The 20,787-nt window shown below is 32.1% G+C and overlaps 5 protein-coding genes across 6 annotated transcripts; 2 read left to right on the forward strand and 3 right to left on the reverse strand.

Annotated features, from left to right (window-relative positions):
- Positions 1-2,488: 2,488 nt before the first annotated feature.
- On the reverse strand, positions 2,489-9,184 carry LOC119833679 (histidine--tRNA ligase, cytoplasmic). 2 transcript variants are annotated; one of them, XM_038357804.1, is made up of 9 exons: positions 8,820-9,184; positions 8,450-8,728; positions 7,815-8,027; positions 7,271-7,492; positions 6,648-6,854; positions 5,518-5,812; positions 5,151-5,251; positions 4,398-4,580; positions 2,489-3,738 (listed from the first exon to the last, which is right to left on the reverse strand). In XM_038357804.1, exons 1-9 carry the CDS (start codon positions 8,910-8,912, stop codon positions 3,502-3,504), a joined length of 1,830 nt encoding a protein of 609 aa, XP_038213732.1. In that variant the 5' UTR covers positions 8,913-9,184; the 3' UTR covers positions 2,489-3,501. The 2 variants fall into 2 exon arrangements, with proteins under 2 accessions (XP_038213732.1, XP_038213733.1); XM_038357805.1 differs by lacking the exon at positions 8,450-8,728 and having other exon boundaries at positions 2,490-3,738; positions 8,820-9,182.
- A 1,150-nt stretch (positions 9,185-10,334) lies between these two features.
- On the forward strand, positions 10,335-13,680 carry LOC119833181 (vacuolar protein-sorting-associated protein 36). Its single transcript, XM_038357075.1, has 8 exons — positions 10,335-10,458; positions 10,607-10,743; positions 10,817-11,012; positions 11,143-11,498; positions 11,710-11,874; positions 12,108-12,208; positions 12,859-12,973; positions 13,465-13,680. Exons 2-8 carry the CDS (start codon positions 10,648-10,650, stop codon positions 13,633-13,635), a joined length of 1,200 nt encoding a protein of 399 aa, XP_038213003.1. The 5' UTR covers positions 10,335-10,458; positions 10,607-10,647; the 3' UTR covers positions 13,636-13,680.
- Positions 13,681-15,043: 1,363 nt separating this feature from the next.
- On the reverse strand, positions 15,044-16,313 carry LOC119833182 (piRNA biogenesis protein EXD1-like). Its single transcript, XM_038357076.1, has 3 exons — positions 15,688-16,313; positions 15,461-15,577; positions 15,044-15,332 (listed from the first exon to the last, which is right to left on the reverse strand). Exons 1-3 carry the CDS (start codon positions 16,273-16,275, stop codon positions 15,090-15,092), a joined length of 948 nt encoding a protein of 315 aa, XP_038213004.1. The 5' UTR covers positions 16,276-16,313; the 3' UTR covers positions 15,044-15,089.
- LOC119833183 (vacuolar ATPase assembly integral membrane protein VMA21 homolog) lies at positions 16,310-16,801 on the reverse strand. The gene is made up of 2 exons (XM_038357078.1): positions 16,641-16,801; positions 16,310-16,566 (listed from the first exon to the last, which is right to left on the reverse strand). Exons 1-2 carry the CDS (start codon positions 16,659-16,661, stop codon positions 16,315-16,317), a joined length of 273 nt encoding a protein of 90 aa, XP_038213006.1. The 5' UTR covers positions 16,662-16,801; the 3' UTR covers positions 16,310-16,314.
- A 2,442-nt stretch (positions 16,802-19,243) lies between these two features.
- On the forward strand, positions 19,244-20,357 carry LOC119833513. The gene is made up of 5 exons (XM_038357540.1): positions 19,244-19,355; positions 19,430-19,541; positions 19,623-19,709; positions 19,848-19,946; positions 20,024-20,357. Exons 2-5 carry the CDS (start codon positions 19,533-19,535, stop codon positions 20,333-20,335), a joined length of 507 nt encoding a protein of 168 aa, XP_038213468.1. The 5' UTR covers positions 19,244-19,355; positions 19,430-19,532; the 3' UTR covers positions 20,336-20,357.
- The last annotated feature ends 430 nt before the right edge of the window (positions 20,358-20,787 follow it).

Here is a 20,787-nt window from a genome sequence, read left to right on the forward strand (position 1 = left end):
TGACCTATTCTTTTTTCGCCCACATCGGCGTGTCGGCTATGACCTCCGCCTCTATAATGATCGCGGAGATATTCGTGTCCGTTATTGTGAGAGCCTTTATAGTTCCTACCATCACGGTTATCGTAACTGTTTAATTTTTTATTATAGGCGGATTGATCACCTTCATCATTGAAATCATCAAAATAAGTGCTTTTGTTAGAAGACTCATCTTTATGGTATGAATTTTGAAAACCTTGCTTATGATGCCCTTTTTTGTGACCTCGTTTATATCCATTCGTATGGCTGTCTTCGGCTTGATCTTGCTTGACGTTTGATCCACCATATTCATCACTTTCTGATTCTGATTTTGTATCGTGATCTTTTTTCAAATATTTTAGATCATCAGTGGTTTTGGAATGTTGATTGGAGTGATTGTCATTTACATTACTCTCAATGTGATGATTTTTTTCGCCCTTCTGTTTTTCCAGTTTCACTAATTCAGCACCTTCATTATGCGATAGGTCTTTCGAATGTTCTTCTAAGGCATCTTTGAGCACCGATGCGCTCACCCTCGATGTCACCAAGATAACACAAAAAAATAATGTTAAACGTTTTTTGCACCAACGCACCATTTCATTACTTATTTACAGTCAAAACATTTAATGTATCTTCTTTGAGTTCAAATTCTGTTGTAAATGGAATTTGTGTTGCGTAAGTTCATTTATAGTGATTCCAACTATGTTAAATTTCGCGGCTATTAGGGTACAATAACAGGAAGCTCCCTGCGTAGAGGGTACAATGAGTACCCAAAAAGAATAACATGGTTACTTTGACCGTGACATGACGATTTACAGTGGAGCTAGAGCACCGTGGTCCGTGCGACATGGAGGTCAATCGCTATTGTAGGTACTACTTTATATAATTATGAATTTTAAATAAGTAATGTTGAACATGTTAATCTTAATATATATAAATTACGTGTCACTCCGTTTGTTCCGCGATGGACTCCTACTTAACCGATTTAATCAAATTTGCACACCATGTTTCATCCAACTTAAAATATAAGATGCTTTATGTTATTTCATTTACGATAAACGTCTATCCGAGCGGAGCCGAGGCATACAGTTAGTATACATATATAGAGTAAAGACTCAATATTCAATAAATCGATAATATCTATTTAAAGTCTGTAAGCGGTGATAAAATTTTTGAAGTTTTCTATTCTTTTTAGTGATATGTCAAATTGTAACGAATCACTCCATAGTATAAAGCTAAGTCGCTTTTCATTGTGGGAGTCGAGCACGCTTCGTCACGAATTGGGCCAGCTCCCACTGGGGAAGTATGAATGAATGAATGAAAATTCTTTATTGCGTAAAAAATTCAAAAATAAGCAGTCGTACAAAAAAAACTTAAATTAAATTCGCAAAGGGCGGCCTTATCTCTAGGTAGCGATCTCTACCAGGCAACCCTAACAACAAAGCAATATAAAAATAAAAATGGGTAAGCAAAAATAAGGCAATAACGAAACGCGGATAAAAACAATAATAAAATAAAAGACTTAATAATAATAATAACATATACATATTAATAAATACAAGCATAACATATACATATTTATAATATAGGTACATACATATATAAATAGATAAACATAACTAAATAGACTTACATACATATATATACTTACATAGTAGGATATTATAGTTGCAGTACGCAATAATTACGAGTGAGATAAATAATGATTTCTTAATAAATTTTTAAAGACGTTTAAATTTTGCCACAATTAAATACCACATCCCCACAGAAAACCGGCGTGAAATAGTGGCATGCCACTTTGTTTCGTAGTGGGGGAGCCGGAGGCCCGTTTCCTTTTCCTCACCCGTCCCAGTCCATTCCTTCTTTCCAGTCGATAACCTAAATCTAAATCTAAACTTCACAATAGATTTTGATGAGGTTTTTTTAATAGATAGAGCGATTCAAGAGGAAGGTTTATATTTATAATAACATGTATTTAACTTTAATGCATGAAAAGGCGCAGGCAAACGCAGGCACATAAAATCAAATCAAATCATGAAATTAGTTGGTAAATAAAGTATAATAATATACTAATAGCAAACACAGTCTACCGTATTTAGTAGGTACTTGGGTTTATTTCAAAATTTTGTTTACAAATTGCACTACTTCCCACGTACCAAATAATCACAGCGTTAAATCTCACATTGGCAGAACAGAAGTTGTGTACCAGTGTATAGCCAAGGGGCATATACGCACCTCAGCCTCCGTTTATGTGAAGATATAATACTGTATAACGTTATCGTGATGACGACACACTTAGTCACAGATAGAGTCGAATTATTAATCCTCATACTTAATTATTAGTTTATCCATTGTTTCCTCTTAAACCAACTGAGTGAAAAATAAAATTTAATTCAAGGGTGTACATTCACACACATTACACTCTGCACCATTTTAAATAAAAACAATAATATTAGAAATGGAAAACGTTTTAATTTTCTTATTGGTACTTTATAATTATTCGTATATTTCATTAAAATAAACACATAACTATGAACGAGGTAAAAAGATCAAGCACAGTAACTTTATCATTCTGATATTTTACTCATTAAAATTTATGACCATAAACTAATATTGCTTTTAACAAAAATTTTAATACATTGCAAGTTGAATATTAACACAAGTTCACTTAAGATCACAAAAACATATTTTTAATTAATGGTGATCATTTATATTATTCCTCACAAGGAAGTATACAAACTTATTACCAACAATTTTAAAAACATACCTGACAAAATGCTTTACATCGTATACAAAAAAATTCTTGACAAATCCGCTCAAAAAATGCAAAAATTATTGCTTATTAAAAACTCAAACCCTATAAACTTTGTTTGGAAATTCTTATTGTATTAATATTATTACAATTTTTTAAATTTGCGTAAAGCTAAGTGTATATAAATAAATTAGTAACGTCACTTTACAACTGATTCATCTAAACAAAAAAAAAACATTAAATAAAGTGAAAAATTTGTACAACACAATTTTCTAAAGATGGAACACTACATCTACTAGTATTGCAAGGTGATTAAAATAATCGTCAAAATCCTAAATCATTTTCAATGCTTCTATCAATTCTGAAAGTTAAATAATACGTATACATAAAATCGTTTGTCCGGCTCGAAGGACCATTTCGTTATAACCAGGTAAACAACATACCTGCCGAAAATACGAGAACAAAATGCACTACGTTGCCTCCAGTGAAAACTAGCTATCGTACTTTTACCTTGATTTCGAATATATGAACAACACATTAACATCACACAGTTTGGACTTGGACTCTAAAAGTATTCAGACCTTATGACACTTATCCTTGAACTCGAATGTATGAGCCACACACTCGCACCAAAATGAATTTTTGAGCTCGATGTCCCTGAACCATTTCACACCTTTAGGATATAATATTTCTTCCATCACCTTTCCATCCTAGCAGATTAACCATAACACTGGTTATGCAACTGGCCCATTCATTTCTTTGAGGCCTAGTTTAACGATACGAGTCCGTAACTCATCAACTAGGCTCTCTCTAGGCACTTCATTTTCCTCCCTTGTAGTGATATTACGGATTTTCACAACACCCCGCTTTAATTCTGATTCGCCAAGCACAACTGCAAAGGGTATGCCATTTTCTTCACAGTGCTGCAATTGGTTGAGCATCTTCGGGTTCTTCTTGTAGGACTGTTCAGTCTGAAAATAATTATTTGGATTAGAGTCGTTATTGTATTTTTAAACTACTATCAATACAATCATTACTTCCTTAACAATATTATGAATATAATAATTAGCTACTTTTACGGCTGTATACTAAAAAAATGTAAGGCTGTATATTCAAGATGTGACAACTGTTTGATAAAACCGCCGCGGGCAATAGAGGAATGATTCTATAAGCTCCAATGTTTGACACATTATTTAATAATTAAATATAACATAACCTGTTTTCAACTTTTTTCAAAAATATAAATTTGACTGTTTTTTTTTTGTTTGCTACCTCATAACTTGTTACTGGTTGATGCTTTGTATTTGAAAGCCGATGCCCTCCATGTGGTGCCATTTAAATTGGCTCTAGTTCTGACAACTTGAAGACGGGTTTAGTACTTACTAGCTGCGCCCCGCGGTTCCACCCGCTTAAGTCGGTATACCGTAGAAATATCGGGATAAAAAGTTGCCTATATGTTATTCCAGTTGTCCAGCTGCTTACGTACCAAATTTTATTGCAATCGGTTCAGTAGTTTTTGCGTGAAAGAGCAACAAACACACACGCACTACCTTACAAACTTTCGCATTCCTAATATTAATTTAAATTATATAATATATAGTAGGAAGGATGTTAGCAAGCATATGTATACCTTAATACCCGCGTTCCACAACTCCGCGCATATCTTGAGCCGCTCATCGAGGAAGTTCTTCTGCGCGGACGCGACGTACACGTCAATGTCGCTGGTGCGCACGCTGATGTCGCCCGCGGCCAGCTTCGCCTCCAGCACTGAGAACACGCGCTCCACGCCTATACTCACTCCGACGCACGGTACCTGGGTAAAGAGTTTCATGATTGTTAACTTTTGTATCATTTCTGCAACACGTTAGAGGGCGTCCATAAATTATTTATTTATTTATTCTTTATTGCTCTTAATAAAACTACAAAAAACTTAATAAAGTTACATTATAAGCAAATGGCGGCCTTATCGCTATATAGCGATTTCATCCAGACAACCAGACGTACAGAGACAAATTAGATAGAGGAGAGGAGGAAATTATGTGAGATGTTTAAGGGGGGAGGGGGTTAACTCAAAACTCATGTAATCTTATGTTGGAAATAGGAGGATATCGGCACATATAACGCATTTTTTTCTGATTGAAACAAAAAAAAAACAAAATTAAAAAAAATCACCTAACGCAATTTATGGAGGCCCCCTAAAACTAAAATCAATTCGAATTTTGATTTCTTATCTAGATTTTTCCTCAAAATCTTCGTTAGTTTTAACAATTACAAGCCACAATACATTGTGCACTATTGATTATTAAAACTGAGTATAAAAAATATATGTCTATTTTAGATTCTTTAAAGAAGTATAGAGAAAAAATAATAAGTGACAAATTACCTGTTTATGCTTTGAATCAAACATTCCTACAAGATTGTCGTATCTTCCGCCGCCCGCGATGGAACCTATCGCTTGTTCTTCGTTGCCTATTTTGATTGGCTCTGAAAATAAAATAACTTCTTATTAATAATACGATAACTTCTTATTAATAAATTCTTAGTATCTTAATTAACATTATACTAATAACTTCAAATTATATTGATTAATGAGTTTCAATTGTTTACTCAGCTAATTAGTATTCTTGTAAAAAAATATCCATAAATGAATTAAACGGATATAAACAAATACTGTTTTATATGAAATGACCCGCTAAGCTGATAAAGCTATAAGAACCCATATAAATATTTTTTTTCATTATGTTACTTACGTGTCAAAACAGCTTCATAGATCACACCAGTATAGTAATCTAATCCTCTAGCGAGACTCAAATCAAACAGAATTTTATCCTGAATTCCTAGCAGTTCGCAATAATGCAATAACAATTTCAGCCCTTCCAATCCTTCCACTGCACTTTTCGATTTAGAAAGCTTCTCGTCTTCAAGGAGTTTTTGGGCTAGTTCTGAACCACCATTCAGACGAACATACTCCCCGATTCTATCTGCTGCTTCTGGTGTTACACCTTTTTCGTTTATCATTTCAGTTCTTACTTCATCCCACGGTAACTGAAGAAATTGAAAAAATAATTTCATTATGAAAACATGTTAAATATCCTGTCCTGTCCTACTTTCCTACTATCCTACTTCCTTCTCACTAATATTATAAATCCGAAAGTTTGTAAGGATGTGTGTGTGTTTCTTACTCTTTCACGCAAAAACTACTGAACCGAATGCAATGAAATTTGCTACGTAGACAGCTGGACAACTGGAATAACATATAGGCAACTATTTTTTTTTATCCCGATATTCCTACGGGATACGGACTTACGCGGGTGAAACCGCGGGGCGCAGCTAGTATAACATATTGCCACACTTGCTCAGAAGCTGTTTTGATAGAATTTTTGAAACTGGTTCAAAAGATTTTGCGTGAAAACATAACAAACATACACACAAACGCAATGTTTCCTATTTATAATATTAAGTTTAGATACAGCATCATAAACATAGAAACAGTACTCAAATTCTTAGGAAGTATGTTTGAATCATTGTATCTTAAAATTTCGTAATAGATAATTAAATTTTATTAACTATTGAGATTCAGGCTGACTGAACAATTTGAATACAAATCCCTATTAAAAATGCACTACATGTAACAGTGTAATTTCACTAATCAATTATTATAGAAAGTATTAAACCCACCTCATGCATCATTAAATAATAAACAACAAAACACTGCAAATTCTTGCAAACTATATAACAAAGTATAAAGTGTTTGTAACAATTTATACCAGATACAAGAACTGGTTCCCCATCGCCTGGCATCACAGCATGTGATAGTGTAATAAAATTAACATTTACTCTCACTATACCAATACATCTCGGCAATTACATAATTAGTCACCTTATCTAGTTTATCAACAGTGGAGCAAGTAGACCGGAACTTGTCTGCGGGAACGCCGCACGCCTCGAACATTCCATCGAGCAATCTTCTGTGGTTCACCTTCAGTATGTATTTGCCAATGTCAAGGGCGTCCAGGATCTCCGTGACAACTTTCAGGCATTCCGCATCAGCTATCATGGGATCATACTGGCCGGCAATGTCGAAATCCTTTAAAAATTTTTTATTTTTTTTTATCTTTTACCCTCAAATAAGGCACTTGGAATGAACCATGTTAAATAGTGCATTACAATTGACAAAAAGATTATCGTTAAACTCAACAAAAATTATATATAAATGGGTAGTTGTAACGAATAAACAACTTATTCACATACAAATAATTTCCTAAAATAAGAATCTGGATATACTCTCTAATTACAGAGTAATATATGAAAAATTTTAAACATACCCAAAACAAAGTTATTACATTTTTATCTATTCACTTACAATTATTTTATTAATATAATTAATTAAAAGCACTTTTCCTATTATTACAAACATGATAGATGTTCCATAGCATGGTATACATACATGCAATTTTATTTTGTATCACATCTAATTTGGATTATTACAAAAAAATAACTTACACATTGATAAAATTCTCTGTATCTCCCCCTTGTCATAGCAGGATTATCTCTTCTATACACTTTAGCAATGTGATACCTTTTCAAATTTGAAATTTTATTCATGGCCAAATAACGGGCAAGAGGCACAGTCAGGTCATATCTTAGTGAAAGGATTTCACCACCTTGATCTTTTAAGTCGTAGATTAATTTGGAATCTTCACCATATTTTCCAGTTAAAACTTCCTGTAAATAATTCAGTCATGTACAAAGAGGATATCAAATAATATAATGAGTCCATTTATCAAAGATATATTTGTTAACATCATTAATGAACTCAATAATCCACAACAGTAACAATAGCAATATTCACAAAAAAAGCCATATTTATTAAATGCATTTATCAATTTTAATTAACATCAAGAATAAATTGAAATAATTGTTAATAAAAGCCTGCAAAGTGAACCTTTTTTTCTCTTAGTTATTTAAGGCATAATTAAATAAATCATAATAAAAATGGATATGAACAAGAATGCTTTTAACTATTTTATTTTCTTAATAAAAATACCTTTAATTCAAAAACTGGTGTGTCAATACATTCTGCACCATGTTTTTTGAATACAGTTGTGATTTTCTGCAAAACATTATTCCTTATTGTCATCTGTTGGGAATTATAATCTCTTGTGCCTTTTGGAGTTTTAAGAGTAAATTTTTGAGGAGCAGCATCTTCAGGACTCAACTGAGCTTTAAGTGCCAATAATTTCGCAACTTCGTCTTGTATCTGTAATTAAAGACAAAATTATTTTCACAAATATGAAAATATTAGAAAAATACTACAACAAAAAGCATCTAAGTCCTACATTTCTCTATAATAGCTCAATATAACCAATACCTTGCAAGAGGAAGTTGTTGCAATATTTTTTGTGAAGCACAATAGTGCTGTTGCATAATGTCTCGAATCTACAAATCTGAACGCTTTGTGAAACATGCTTCTCTAATCAATACTTTACAAGTTGCTCCAATATGATTCCTCGTCACCACTGATGTTTTTATTACCGGAAAAGACAAGAAAAAAAATTGTTACTAAACAAATATATTGTGGCAACGAAAAAACCATATGTAGAGGCTCAAATTTAATTAGATTAATCACAAACATCAAAACAAATCTATACTACTTGTGCAACATATTTTTCAAAAACACACCTGTTCATCATAGCTTTTTCTACAACCCCTCAACATTTTAATAACATTTACTGATGGACAGGCTTCAGAAAATAATTCTATCTCAGAGTCACTGAAACTCCGCATATGGTACCACCATCTTTTTAAATATTTATATTTATAGAAATTTATGTCACTATTTAAAGTTTTTATCAGTTCTATATCATATTTACTGGGCATATATCCACTAACATAGCTATATTGGGATAGGTGTCTGTCAATTTCATCAAGATCTTGAAATATTTTACTTTCTGTATTAACCTACAATATAAAACAATGGTTGAAGTTGATGATGCAATGTGTTATAAATTTAACCTATGCATTAAATCGAGGATTAAAAATTTTTATTTACCTTCTCATTCGCTTCTTTGGCTGCTTTTAATTTTCGAACAAGATCACCCTGTTCTTTAATCTGCTGTAACAATGAATTTTGCAATTCTGCCATGTCTATAAATCCACCAAATATATAATGCTGACAAAATAAATCCTAACACTACCGAATGCTACGTATCTGGCGAAAATGATTGTCTCGAGACTAATACAGAAATGATTGTAGGTTAACCTTTGCAATTCCTTTCATTTCACTTTGCGGTTGGCTCACCGAAGCTACACGTTCACCAGGTGGCAATATTGTGGCGACAGGCGGTACACCGTACAATAAAAGTACCGAAAGTCGAAACTCGTAAGATTTCCCTATGGGTTACAATTTGTCAATGTCATTTACGAAATTGATATTTCAGCGATCTTGTATGTCATTCTTCGTGAACATCAAATATTTTGACACATGTTTAAAAAGCACAAGTCTAGAAACTATTTATGTAACAGGAATATATTTTAATCAATACATATCGACTCATTTCAAATTATTCACTTGGCAATGATTGTTATGTGTTTAAATAGATAAGTAGGTATAAGTCTTTAATAATTTGCAAAGCAATTTTCGATGACACGGAAAAATTTGATAGCGCTGTGTACTGATAGAGTCTCGTCACCAAAGAAGGGTTATAGTTATAGTTAAGAAGGGTTAATATGAACAAAATTTGGCTACATGAAATGACGATTTGCAATCTCTCTCTGCAGAAGTAGTACATACCATTTTTATACATAAACTAGCTGCACCCGGCAAACGCTTTTCTGCCTTACTCTTATCATTTAGGGGTATGAAAAACAGATGTTTGCCGATTCTCATAGATACTGGATAAGCACAAAATTTTCATCAAAATCGGTCAAGCTGTTTCGGAGGAGTATGGCAACGAAAACTGTGACATGAGAATTTTATATATTAGATACATTAAATACGTATCATCTATCAAACATAAAAACATACACGTGGCATATCCTTAAAAGCATCTTAAACTGTAAACAATATGACGTCTGAGACCTAGGTTCACTCTTCCCACGTCGCGCCCTTTAACTCCGTCGATTGAACTGTGTAAAATTTCTTCATTGAACGACTGTTTATTTTATTAAAGTAACACAAATTTGAGTTGAAAGAAAAAAACAGTTATACAAATACGACATTATTGCATGAATAAATGATGACTTCACAAAAGTTCGATCAAAAAGTCCATCCAAGTATCAGATTGGATCCAAGACAGATTTAGACTGGTTTACGGCCTTATGTATCGAGTTGTCATTTATGATTGAAGAAATAATTTAAGTGTGCAGTCAATTCACACCTATTCACAATGAAATTTTCTAATCCAAATAAAAAAAAAATCCATTTCCTCCGGAGCCAAAATAGATGTACTATTTTGGTTCCGCCTTCGGTGGAATCGAGAATTATTGCCTCTAGAGAAAAAGAAGAAGAAGATTTGTTCTGTTCAAGTCTAGGAGTATTTCAATATTACTACATGTTTGTGTGAGCGTAAGAGTATCGAAAAGATAGAGAACATGTTATATTTACATTATTCAACAAAAGCCATAATAATTAAACTTGTACTCTACTCTGTGGTCACAATACTCTGTCACTGTCAAAATTGCTCAACAAAGTAAATTTTTATTTTATTCTTAATTCTCATTACATTAAAAAAATATTGATTTCCTACTTTTTCATTTATCATTTACTATTAAACTATTTTATAAGCTCCTATAAAATTTGCTAGTGAAACATTCATAAATCATTGGTTTCCATTTTAGAAATATTGTTATAAAAATAATATAAATGTTGGTTCTTCAAAATGGATAGATTTGAATACATGGAGGCGCGTTTATTTGACGGTGAAAATTACATAAAACGCGATAAAAACGTAAAGTTGTATGATGGCGACGATAAGGTAAGTGGTGTTGAACTTGTTTAAAAATATAATATTGTATGTATCGTGGATAATTTTCATATCACTCTTACAGACTCAATATGTAGATGGTGAGGTAGTGCTCACGTCTCACAGGCTGCTGTGGGGAAAGCCGGGAGACATACCAAAAGGGCTTATTTGTTTATCCCTCTATTTGTACTATGTTTTCTGTTTGGAAGAAGAGAATGGTGGTGTTTTTGGCCTGGGTGGTCCTAAACGCATAATATTACATTTGGGACCTGCCCTACCAGGTATTTAACTTGCTGTTCTTACAGAAGAAATATGTGTTTCTATTGATACATGCCAACTACATATTTCCAAATATAATAACTTTATTATTATAATGCAAATAAAATTTTATAAATATTTAATGGTTTCCAGGTAAGAGACCTGGCCCAGCTGTTATAAGCACTTACCACTTTATTAAACTTTCATTCAAAGATGGTATAGATGCTGCTTTTTATAAAGCTTTGAGTGATGCTGTAGCTGCCAAGTTATGGGAAAGGCATCCAATAGAAACAAATGCTTTCAGCAGCCCTAATATGAGCCCAAGGCCATCCATAAACCCAATCAACTCTAAAATTCGATCAGGAATAGTTGGAATTGAAAGAAGCATTGAAGAACAACACAAAGCAACTGATGAAAGTATCAGTGTTGCTTTTAAAGATTTAACAAAGTTAATGGAAAAAGCTAAAGATATGGTGTCTATTTCCAAAACAATATCTACTAAAATCAGGGTAAATATACATTTAATTCTTCAACACATCTAGTGTTATTACTGAAATAAAAAATTTGCTTTTCTTGCTAGTTCAAAAAAGAAAACAGCAGATTAAATTAACTTATATATGCATCTCTGTTGTATATTATGGAAATTATAAAGTATATATTATAACATTTTTTTATTAATAAATTTTTATATTTGTTCTATATTATTCTTGTATGTTACAGGAAAAACAAGGTGACATATCAGAAGATGATACAGTAAGGTTCAAATCATATTTAATGAGCCTTGGAATAGATGATCCAGTTACCAGAGATGCATTTAGATCTGATTCCGAGTATTATATGGGGCTTGCACAACAAATATCTGATATGATGGTCGCTGCTTTGATGGTATACATTTTCCTTTTTTTTCAAAGAGATGTCTCACTAGTGGCATTGTATTTCAATGATCTGAATGCTATCTTACCACTTACCAACTTATTTAAGTTTATTGCATTTTCTCAACTTTGACATAATTTCCTAGAATATCTAAAGGCTCTCAATTTGTATCATTTTTTTTTTAATTTAATAAAGTGTTTACTTCATTTTGTGTTTCAATCAAGAATACTATTTTGTGTATCCAGGAATGTGGAGGCATAATGTCCCTTGCTGATGTTTGGTGCCGCGTGAATAGAGCAAGGGGTTTGGAACTAATATCCCCAGAAGATTTACTAAATGCTTGCAAGTAAGGAACTTTATACATTTGTATATAAATTAAGATGAAGTTACCCTTATCCAGATTGTGAAATTATATATATAGATAGAGATAGATAGATAGATAGATGGATTTCTGAACCTCTTAATCCATCTCTGCCCACCCTAATTATGCACATTATGAACATCATTAGCCCGACATGTTCCTAAGGGTTTATGTTATAGCTCATAGCTGTCACACATTATTAATATTTTTTTTTTCATTGACATTCTGTTTTCCTCAATGTGGTTTCCTTCACTGATTAGAGCAGTCATGATAAAGGCGATGATCTAAATAGGTCAAAAATTTATTAAATGTTTGCCTCACCATTGCTCAATCATCAAAATTTAATTGAAATTGGAACCATAGCAGCTGTTACCTTGAGTATAACTTCAGATCAGTTAATTAATTATAATTGAATCTTAATTAAATAATGACAATATGATCTATTGGTTCCTGAAGCACCTGTTCAGAGATCCACTAGAGTACTACCACCTCTCTTCATTATATGGTTTATAGTATTAAATGTCAATTCAGCACCTTTTCCTAATCCAACCTTGTCAAATCAATGTAAAATGTAATAACCACAATTTTTTTTTTTTTATAACAACACATTTTTCTTTAAATTGGCCATGTTTTAGGTTACTCCCAAATATTGATGCACCAATGTCTCTCCGCAAGTTTCCAAGTGGAGCATGTGTCCTTCAGTTAAATAATAACAGGGATGAAGAAGTTGCTAAAGCTACTAGTCAATTGGTAATTATTATAAAAATCCATAATTGAAAACCAATTGTTTCTGATAATAAGTACCACAATGCAAACTGCATTGTTGTACTAATTATAATTGTTTTTTCACTTGCTTTTAACCTTTTTGAAGAATAGATACTATTAAGATAAAAATGTAGACTTATGTATTATCTCAGATTGAATAATGATATATGAATGATATGAATGATACATTTAATGACATAACCATGTTTGTGTGTATAAAACTATATTGTTTCACACAAACACATGAAAATCCAAACAACCATTAATTGTTTTAAACCACCACCAACAAATAAAAATATACCCAAAACCATCTTTTAGATCATAAATGTTTATAATCTATGTATCTATAATAATTTTATTGATTTTAGCTCAGAAAGCACTGGACCTAGTTTAAAAATGCTACTTTGTCACTGATGTCCAGCCGTCCCAAGTTGAGACCATTTGCTAGTGATTAATATTATAATCTTAATTTTCAGCTTGAAGAAAGTGGCTCACTTACTCCTATTAAACTATCGCAAATCGCAAATGTATCCGTCCTTTTAGCCCGTGAACGTCTCTTTACTACAGAAAGACTTGGATTGGCCTGCAGGGACGAATCTATTGAAGGATTAGCTTTTTATCCAAATCTATTTTTAAGCAAAGTGTAAATTATGTTTATATTTAATAATATATTTTCTTGAGACTTTGAAGTTCGAATTGCGTTTTTTTCAACACTGAAACAACACAATAAGCACAAATTTTTATTGAAGCAAGTTCACAAAAGCTTAGTCAACTTAAGCTACACTTTTTATACCAATTCTGTAAAGAACCTCGCAAAATATCTTTAGACACAACTTTCTCCTTATACTTAAAGATATGAGCATTTTTCTATGCTTTCTAAATGTGAAATGTAATACTGGGCAAACTGTGCTCAGTTTTATAAATACTGTATTACTGTAAAATACAGTGGTGGCTAAAGATTAACTTTAATAGTGCAATAAATGTCAATTTTTATTTACTTATCCTGAGCTTTTTATTGCTCATTATCAGTCATTTCAGAATTTTTGATCCTGGATTGGATTACTTGTGCCTCTCAAAAACCAGGTTCGAAAAATTTACATTAAAATTGTTATATTACATTCCATTATTTTATGTGTTAAATGCGTAGGAGTATATGATTAAGAATTGTTTAAACTTCTACACAAGTAGCAGTTAAGCCCCAAAGCAAGTTTACACATTTGTTTGAAACTTTCCCATTTTAATAATGAATACCGACAAGACAATCACACACGCACAAAGATTTTAATTATTATTATTGAAGCAATATAACCATACATAGTGAAGGTGTGTGATTAATTACTTAAGAATGCATACCCATTACCGACAAAAGCATCTTACGCTTAATTTGATGTCGTAAAAATGATTATCTTGTTACCTTTATACTTAAAATTTATGAAATTGTGCTTAAGTCATGTAATTTTCAGCCAATATTAAAATAATTGTTTTTCAAAGTAGGTAAAGTATAAAATGAATAACCTCAGAAAAAAATTAACCATTTGATTTTAACACATTTTACATACTTATGCAAGTTGTATGTTTTATTTTGTCACTCTTTATGCAATATCATGGGCATGTTTCAATACCTGTATTTTTTGGGAACAAGTCCTTAATGTCTATTGTTACGTAGATCGCTTTTTATAACATTTTTTATCATTCACATTATTACTAGCATCTTAATATAATATATCGTAAAATCGAAAAATATACATATGTATTTGCAATTAAATTTAAAAGCAATCTATCATTTGCAAAGCTAGTAGACACATGCGACAATCACAGTCAGCATAACACATGTTTAATTTTTTGACATGATTAATACAGTAGGCTATCTTTTAGAACTTAAAAAGCCTATCAAAGTGATTATGTCATGCCTTGAGGCATAGGTGCCTATACATACTTCTCCATTAAATTGTAAAAATATTGATATTCACAATAACATATTTTGTATCAACACCATCTTTGCAATAAATAAGCTACAATATAATAATAAATAAAATTGGCAAAGTAATAAAATCATATCCTAATTCTAACATTTATTACTCAAAAGTCGGAATGAATTTTGTTAATACTCAATTGCACTCTGGAAATCCTTTGGTATCTGGTTGTATTTTCCACACAACTCCCATGCTTTGAAATCATCACATGACCTCACACTTTCTATGAAACATTCAACACCTCTTACAAATGGTAACATCATTTCTTGGTTTATAACTTCAGAAAGACGGTGCAGGAATGCAATGTTTTTAGCCAGGCTTTCTTTTATATTTGAAGAAAGGGGTCGCTCAGTGCACTGCACTATATCCATCTACAAAAAATAGATATTTGAAATAGGTTCAATGTATAACACTCTGAATTTCAAAGATTTCATCAAAAAAAAAAATATATATATAAGCGATTTCTGATTACAATGAAAAATCACTTAATCATAAATACCTTTTCATCAATAGTATTCAATTTTAGGCCAAGGTGAGTATTGAGACATTGTGCTAAAGTTTTTACATTATCAGGAACTCTACCTGTTTTATTCTTTGAGATAATAAGGTCACCAACCTGTAAATGTAATAACAATAACATACTGTAATAATAATAACAAATACACATAACTGACATAGTTTTAGATAAATTTTGTTTATAAGACTGTTTAGACTGCTTGTACTAACCTGAGTGTCAAAAATGGATTTAATCTTAATATTATGTTTATGGTATAAGCAGTCAGACAATTTTCTGCAATCATGGACAATCTTTTTAATACTTTCATCTTCAAGTATCTTCTTTAAGCCAGCATCAAAGGCGTGATATTGCATAACTTGAATGTCAAATATGTAAATCTCTTCTGGAGTTGAAAGCACTAAAAATGGCATTTTACATTTTCTTCCCATGTGTGCACCATCAGTACTCAAAGCTATATAGCTATACTGCTTTAGTACATCCATTGCCTCATGAAAAGTGCTGTCAACTTGGTTGATATACACATATTTTTTAGAAACTTTCAAAATTTCTTCACATTCCTTCTGAGATATTTTCAAAAATGTTTGTTCATTTACTTCTTGCAGCTTTACAATATTCCTTATCTCGGAATCATAATAGTGGCATATACCTTCACTCTTATCATTTAAAGGCAATTCCTTCACATTGTAAAGTGATATTTTAGATTTGTCAGTTGTGATGTTGTAAAATCGCCCTTCTACCACTTCAGAATCTTTTGTGTGCAGTTGTAATAAATCTCCTTTCATGTATAGACTGTCCATGTTGCAAGCTTTGTGGTAATATAAGATGACTTCGAGTTACTAATCCTTTTTAACAGGCTTAGTTGGAGCTTTTTCGGCCTCACTATATGCTCTGTATATGTATAGGCCCAGTGTGATATGTAGAACAACTACAGCGACGACAGCAGAGTAAACGCTACTTGTAATTGGCTCTAAACGTAGCAAGCCATCGAATAGTAAACTCTTTACAAGGAAGAAAGAAACCACAGGGACGATGATAATGAACAAACAGTATTTTATAACTGTTCGAAAGACCTGAAAGTCGGGTAATTCCTAAAACATAATATAGGTTATATGACAGTGACAGAATCAATAAAACATTGTAATTTCTATAAATTACTACTTACATTTGCCTTGCCTTCAATCATTATAAGTTGAAACAAAAAAATAAAAATAAATTAATTATTTAGAAAGGAGCACACTCATTAATAAACCCTGATGGGCCAGAACCAAATCAATGACAAAATACAAATGTCAATTGACAATAGAGTAACCAAAAAGTTACAGTACAAATCACGTTCAATAATAATCGAAGTAGACTCGACCGGCTCCACAGATTAAGAAGAAGTACAACAGTACTATAATATCTCTTGGCTCAACCCTTTTTAAATAGGTAAAACATATAAATAAAATAACCTATTCACGTTCCTGCTGTTCTGTACTTATAATAAATTATGCTTTCGCAAAATATAAGCAGTATTTTCTGTCTGTCTATTTATGTATAGGTACATTTTCTTAAAGATTAAAAAAAAAAATTGCATACGGTTAGATTCGAGTTTGTTTTTTATACTATAAAGAATACCTAATTTGCGCAAAAGTAAAAAAAAAAGATTGTTGTAATTTGTGGCAAAAGGAAATTCATGGAAATTTCATAGTACGATTTAATAATATAAAGTTCTTTAAATCATTGCCTTGAATAATCTTTCGCTGTTTATTATAACCAAGCTGCAGAAGTTTTAGGTTTTTTTATTAGGCTTCTTAATTATTCAGGCAGCCAGAAAGTAGCCAGAAATCAACATTCTGAATTTAGAATGAAAACTGTCTGAAAGTGTAATCGACACTTGACTTGAGCATAGTAACCTATCACGACAAATATTAAAATGTCATATCTCCCAAAATCAACAAGCAGGTAGAACTCTGGATAATAGCATGAACATATAAAATTTATGTGGTGGTCGAAAACGCTACGTTACGAATTGGGCCTGTTCGCATTAAATACCACACCTCCATAGAAGACCGGCGTGAAATAATAGAATTCTACTATGTTTCGTATCAAAGCAATCTCTCACAACATGAGAAGTAGCAGAAACATACAATTTTTCTACGTAATATCATATCACGTTTTATCATTTACATAATATGATAATATACCTAGAAGTATTGAAACATACGCGTGGCAACCCCTAATATTTAAAATAAGAATGTAAAATAAAAATAAAAATATTAAAGAACCTCCTTCTTTTGGTTTTAGAACTCACTTATATTGTTTTAATTGGTTTGGCGTGATCTCTTTTTTTATGAATACGATAACTAAATCTATAATTGCATATGCAAAATATTAAACCCCATCGTTACTATAAAATTAAAATATATATAACACTATTTACAAAGGGACAATAATGTTATACACTCACGACTTCATGGTCGTTGAGCGAGCATAAAAGCGGAGCAATCAAAAAGGAAAGTTGATTATTTTTATCATGAAAGCAATGTGTTTTGGCAACAATAGCATAAATAAATATTAGATACTAAAATATTTCAATGAGATTTTAGAGTTCTTCCAATTAAATACCTAATTAAAATAAATTTCTACACCTCTAACACTTCATACTACAGAAGATTATTATATTATTATAATGTATCTCTCAATAATTCGCGGGTATCACTAGAAAGATAATACACGATATTTTGGAAGGTTTACGTGGGGACAGATCCAGGACACAGGTCAGAGAATTTAAGGTTGTGTGAGACACTAGACACAGCCTGCCCATGACTGCACTATATAATTAGGCGGTGACTCGCCCTCTCACTCTATGAGCGCCTAAATTAGTCACTGCAAGGATAGGACGGGAGGATAGCATATCATGAGCAGCTAAGGGTGGAGAGTCGTCGCTGGACTTTAAGCAAAAATCACGGGCTCTCTACCTTCCCTATGTGCCCGCTCGCAACTTATGCTTCGAAACCACCCTTCGAGCTAAAATCTCTGGCGACTCAACACTATGCTATGGCAAGCAAGAGGTGGGGGTCTTGTCCTCATCAAGCTTCACTCCAGCCAGCCAGTTAAGGCAAGCCGGAAATGAAGACATGGACTTTCCCCGGGAACATTCAGGTACGCGAGGTCGCTCATCCCCAACAACACGCAACAAGGTGCCCTGAGAGCATATTATTATTATTAATAACTTGATGAAAAAGATTAACATTAAACAAATATTTATATGGATTTTATAGTGTACGGTTTATACGGAACTGCTCTCGGAAAAAGAAATTGACACAGTTCGTGCTTTGAAAAAATACTACAATTTAATAGTTATTACATTCTATATTCCTTTAAATGCAACTGTGTATTCAAACAAATTTTTTCGCTCATTCACAGTTTGGTCAGGAAATTAAATGTTACTTAGTGAAATTCTTATGAAAAATAAAAATGTACAAAGTTGAATACGGTTTTATTTGTCTCATATTGTTAGTAAGTAAAAACATCACATCTAAATACTTAAAATATTAAGCAATGTTCAATACATTTTTTTATAATAGTTGTTTTTAATAGTAAAATTTTCATTGTTTTTATTTCTAGAATTTAATATGGGTTCATGGTACTTTCATAGACCTTAATGAGATTAAAAATCATGTCCTACAATGGAAGGACCAAAACTTAAATTTCAATGAGGTTAGAAATATAGATATTATTATTAAGTTATTATTGCTTTTAAAATTCTCATTTATATCTTTCTAAATTTCTAGATTGGAGTGGCGTCGAATGGAATCTTTGATCTAAGCGATGTTAAAAATAAATTACTGCAATGGAAAACTCAAAAACTATCAACATTATGTCCGTCGAATGGGTACTTTTAGAAGAACTTCAAATCAAAATAATTTTACTGGGTTCATCATTTATTTTTATTTAATTTATTTCTAGGGCACAACTTCAATATTTATTGAATTTAGTATGTAGCACTGCTCAACCTACGAACGTAACTAATCGTGACGCTTGCATATCTTGTTTTTCTAGAGTGACGTCTATGCCGGAGGTATGTTTCTATTAATATTGTTGGTCAATAAAGTATGAATAATTGTTGAACATCTATAACTTCGTGACATATTTATTTCAGGGTCCTCAAGAATTAAACGCATTGAGTGTATGCGCCGTACAATATTTTGCCAATACATCGTATTCTAGCTGTGCAACAGCGCTAATGGTAAATTTTTTGGATGTTTTTACTAAAAATATATTTAAATATTGACAGATATTGTATACGTACAAGTTTCATTACACATCACAAATTATTTCTTTTTTACATTTCTGATAATCTCGCTATTATTATTGCAATCACTAGGCTTTATCGACATCAGCTTTAAATGTTCAACCCTCTGGATGTTATATGGGATATTGCGATTTTGTGCGTTGCTTAAGAAGAACAAATTCAATGAATTTGGTAAGTGCTGAATAGCTAAATATAGAACGCACACACATAATTTTTATAAGCTATTAATAATTATTCAATTTTTAAAGATCACGCAGTGCACGAGAGAAGCTAGAACTGGTGTGAATATAACAGTTGATGCCGATAATGTTCGTTTTTACACCAATGTAACATCATGTATCTTGGCAAAAACTAGATGTGGTCCTTTCAATCCTATATCAGGTGAACCACAAACCCCAGGCTACACGTCATCTGGAACGAGAGTTAGCAATGCACTTCAGTTTTCTGAAAATGGCGAACTTCGTATATTAGCCTTTTCTGCAAACACACCGGTTTCATCATCTTTTTGTTCCGTTATGAATAATTTAAACCAAACTAGCTGGTTGACAAATGTGTGTTAGTGTATATTGAATAAACGAGATTATAACGAAAATCACGAACTGAATTTTATTTTTTAAGCTGCTCTTTGTATTATTTTTACGAACACGGGCCAAATCGGGCAAAAGTGTTTTTTCCAAAATTGTTAAAAATATTATATTACCAGCGGTCCGCACCGACTTCACGCGTGGTATATAGCTTATAACGTACGTACTTATGTGTACAAATCAAATAGCGAAAGAGTTTCTGAAATTAGCGTCAAACAAACAAACAAATAAACCTTCAGCTTTTTAATATCATTATGCATTTTAATAGAAGTTTGGATATAGTTTCAGAGCACAACTGGGTCTTTGTGGACGTTTGAAAAATTTTAATTTCTAAACATGCCGATCGTTTGTAAATGGTGAAATCATACAATTTTCTGCGACTTGTAAATAATAGATAATACTGAACATTTATCTATCAATCTCACACT

Source organism: Zerene cesonia, chromosome 17 (assembly GCF_012273895.1).
Source record: "Zerene cesonia ecotype Mississippi chromosome 17, Zerene_cesonia_1.1, whole genome shotgun sequence".
NCBI classification, from domain to species: domain Eukaryota; kingdom Metazoa; phylum Arthropoda; class Insecta; order Lepidoptera; family Pieridae; genus Zerene; species Zerene cesonia.

Coding starts and splice junctions, on each gene's coding strand:
- LOC119833182 (XM_038357076.1), bottom strand. CDS start 16,275: ATGGACAGTCTATACATGAAAGGAGATTTATTACAACTGCACACAAAA. Junction 15,578..15,687: donor AATCCATTTTTGACACTCAG/GTTAGTACAAGC, acceptor TTACATTTACAG/GTTGGTGACCTTATTATCTC. Junction 15,333..15,460: donor TGAATACTATTGATGAAAAG/GTATTTATGATT, acceptor TATTTTTTGTAG/ATGGATATAGTGCAGTGCAC.
- LOC119833181 (XM_038357075.1), top strand. CDS start 10,648: ATGGATAGATTTGAATACATGGAGGCGCGTTTATTTGACGGTGAAAAT. Junction 10,744..10,816: donor TGTATGATGGCGACGATAAG/GTAAGTGGTGTT, acceptor TCACTCTTACAG/ACTCAATATGTAGATGGTGA. Junction 11,875..12,107: donor TGATGGTCGCTGCTTTGATG/GTATACATTTTC, acceptor TTGTGTATCCAG/GAATGTGGAGGCATAATGTC.
- LOC119833513 (XM_038357540.1), top strand. Junction 19,710..19,847: donor GCTGTGCAACAGCGCTAATG/GTAAATTTTTTG, acceptor TGCAATCACTAG/GCTTTATCGACATCAGCTTT. Junction 19,947..20,023: donor GAACAAATTCAATGAATTTG/GTAAGTGCTGAA, acceptor CAATTTTTAAAG/ATCACGCAGTGCACGAGAGA.
- LOC119833183 (XM_038357078.1), bottom strand. CDS start 16,661: ATGATTGAAGGCAAGGCAAAT. Junction 16,567..16,640: donor TGATTGAAGGCAAGGCAAAT/GTAAGTAGTAAT, acceptor ATTATGTTTTAG/GAATTACCCGACTTTCAGGT.
- LOC119833679 (XM_038357804.1), bottom strand. CDS start 8,912: ATGGCAGAATTGCAAAATTCATTGTTACAGCAGATTAAAGAACAGGGT. Junction 6,855..7,270: donor ACAGAGAATTTTATCAATGT/GTAAGTTATTTT, acceptor AAATTTTTAAAG/GATTTCGACATTGCCGGCCA. Junction 5,252..5,517: donor CTATGAAGCTGTTTTGACAC/GTAAGTAACATA, acceptor TTTTATTTTCAG/AGCCAATCAAAATAGGCAAC.